Source organism: Dromiciops gliroides, chromosome 6, assembly GCF_019393635.1.
Source record: "Dromiciops gliroides isolate mDroGli1 chromosome 6, mDroGli1.pri, whole genome shotgun sequence".
In the NCBI taxonomy this organism is placed as follows: Eukaryota; Metazoa; Chordata; class Mammalia; order Microbiotheria; family Microbiotheriidae; genus Dromiciops; species Dromiciops gliroides.
Genome location: NC_057866.1, coordinates 21,559,917 through 21,561,602, shown reverse-complemented (window position 1 = coordinate 21,561,602; position 1,686 = coordinate 21,559,917). Strand labels below are relative to the sequence as shown.

Sequence of the window (1,686 nt, the reverse complement as noted above, 5' to 3'; positions counted from 1 at the left end):
GAATGAATTAATCAATTCAATACATGTAGAAGATAAATTTGTTAAGAGAACAACATTCTTACTCAGACCTGGTGTCTTGAAAGATAGATGGAAAATTACTGAGATCTGTAAGAAAACCCAGACCCCTGGGAGGGTGAATAAGATACCGTGGGGTAGATGGGGCTTTTGTATATTTCCCCTCCCTGAAGTTCTTTCTTTCTCTCTCTCTCTCTGTTCAGAACCAGCATTTTGGCCCTGAATCTCAGAAGAGAGTTGTCAAGCAGATCCCGGACCCAGAGAGCAGGTGCTTTGGACAGTGAACTGGATCAGCCCATTCCTGATGTAAAAATGTCTCACAGTAACCGGGAGCTGGTGATTGACTTTCTTTCTTACAAGCTCTTACAGAAAGGATACAATTGGAGTCAGTTTGAAGATGAGAATAGGACTGAGGCCCCAGAAGGGACAGAGATACCTAGTACTGTGAATGGCAGCCCCTCTTGGCACCCTGCTGACAGTCGTGCAGTGAGTGGGGCCACAGGACACGGCAGCAGTCTGGATGCCCATGAGACAATACCAGTGGCTGCTGTGAAGCAAGCTTTGAGGGAGGCAGGAGATGAATTTGAACTTCGGTACCGGAGGGCATTCAGTGACCTGACATCCCAGCTCCACATCACTCCAGGGACCGCTTATCAGAGCTTTGAACAGGTAGTGAATGAACTCTTCCGGGATGGGGTGAACTGGGGCCGAATTGTGGCATTCTTCTCCGGAGGAGCATTGTGTGTGGAAAGCGTGGATAAAGAGATGGAAGTCTTGGTAGGACGCATCACCTCCTGTATGGCCACTTACTTGGATGACCACCTAGACCCTTGGATCCAAGAAAATGGCGGTTGGGTCACCTTCGTGGAGCTTTATGGGAATGATGCAGCTGCAGAGAGCCGGAAGGGCCAGGAGCGCTTCAACCGATGGCTGCTGACTGGCATGACGGTGGCTGGTGTGGTCCTGCTGGGATCCCTGTTCAGCCGGAAGTGACCATACACTGAATCTACCTTTGAACCTATCTGATTCACCCACTCCAACCCAGCTTGACCTGTACTCTGTCCTGACACAGAGGAAATCCACTACATACAGCTGACGTCTATCATGTGGGGTCCCAACCCCCTCCCCACCTCCAATAGTATGCAATCTGAGACCCCTGGGCCCTTTTTCTGTTCAATGTCTAAGTCCTGCAAAAAGAAAAAAAAAACATGCAACTTCTTGAACCTCTACTACACTTGGGATGCAAGCTGCCTAGTCATGACCTCTCTCCTCCCTCAGACTTGCTAGAGCTGTGCCCTTCCCCGAACCTGACCAAATCAAGAAGGATCAAGAAACCTTATAAAAACATAGAGCTTTTCCAGGGGAAAAAAATAAATCAACTTAATTAAAAAAAAAAAAGAAGAGAACAACATTCTAAAATACATTGTTTAAGATACGTACATTTCAAAAAATATATAAAATAAAAAAGAGGGAATAGAAAAAACAATTACTTTGCATCAAGTGAACCTAAAAAAGCAGAAGTTTCAATTACCCTCTTTGACAAAGCCAAAATAAACATTACAGTAATTAAAATGGAATAAATAATGAAACTATATCATGTTGACAGGAGCTATAGACTGTAAATCAATACGTATGCACTCCAATAATGAACGTATACACTCCAAAAGCCTG

General features: G+C 45.0%; 1 protein-coding gene across 1 annotated transcript; it reads left to right on the top strand.

The window, feature by feature from the left end:
* Window positions 1-327: 327 nt before the first annotated feature.
* On the top strand, window positions 328-1,416 carry LOC122731524 (bcl-2-like protein 1). Its single transcript, XM_043971688.1, has one exon. The coding sequence runs from the start codon at window positions 328-330 to the stop codon at window positions 1,006-1,008; it is 681 nt and encodes a 226-aa protein (XP_043827623.1). The 3' UTR covers window positions 1,009-1,416.
* The last annotated feature ends 270 nt before the right edge of the window (window positions 1,417-1,686 follow it).

Coding starts and splice junctions, on each gene's coding strand:
- LOC122731524 (XM_043971688.1), top strand. CDS start 328: ATGTCTCACAGTAACCGGGAGCTGGTGATTGACTTTCTTTCTTACAAG.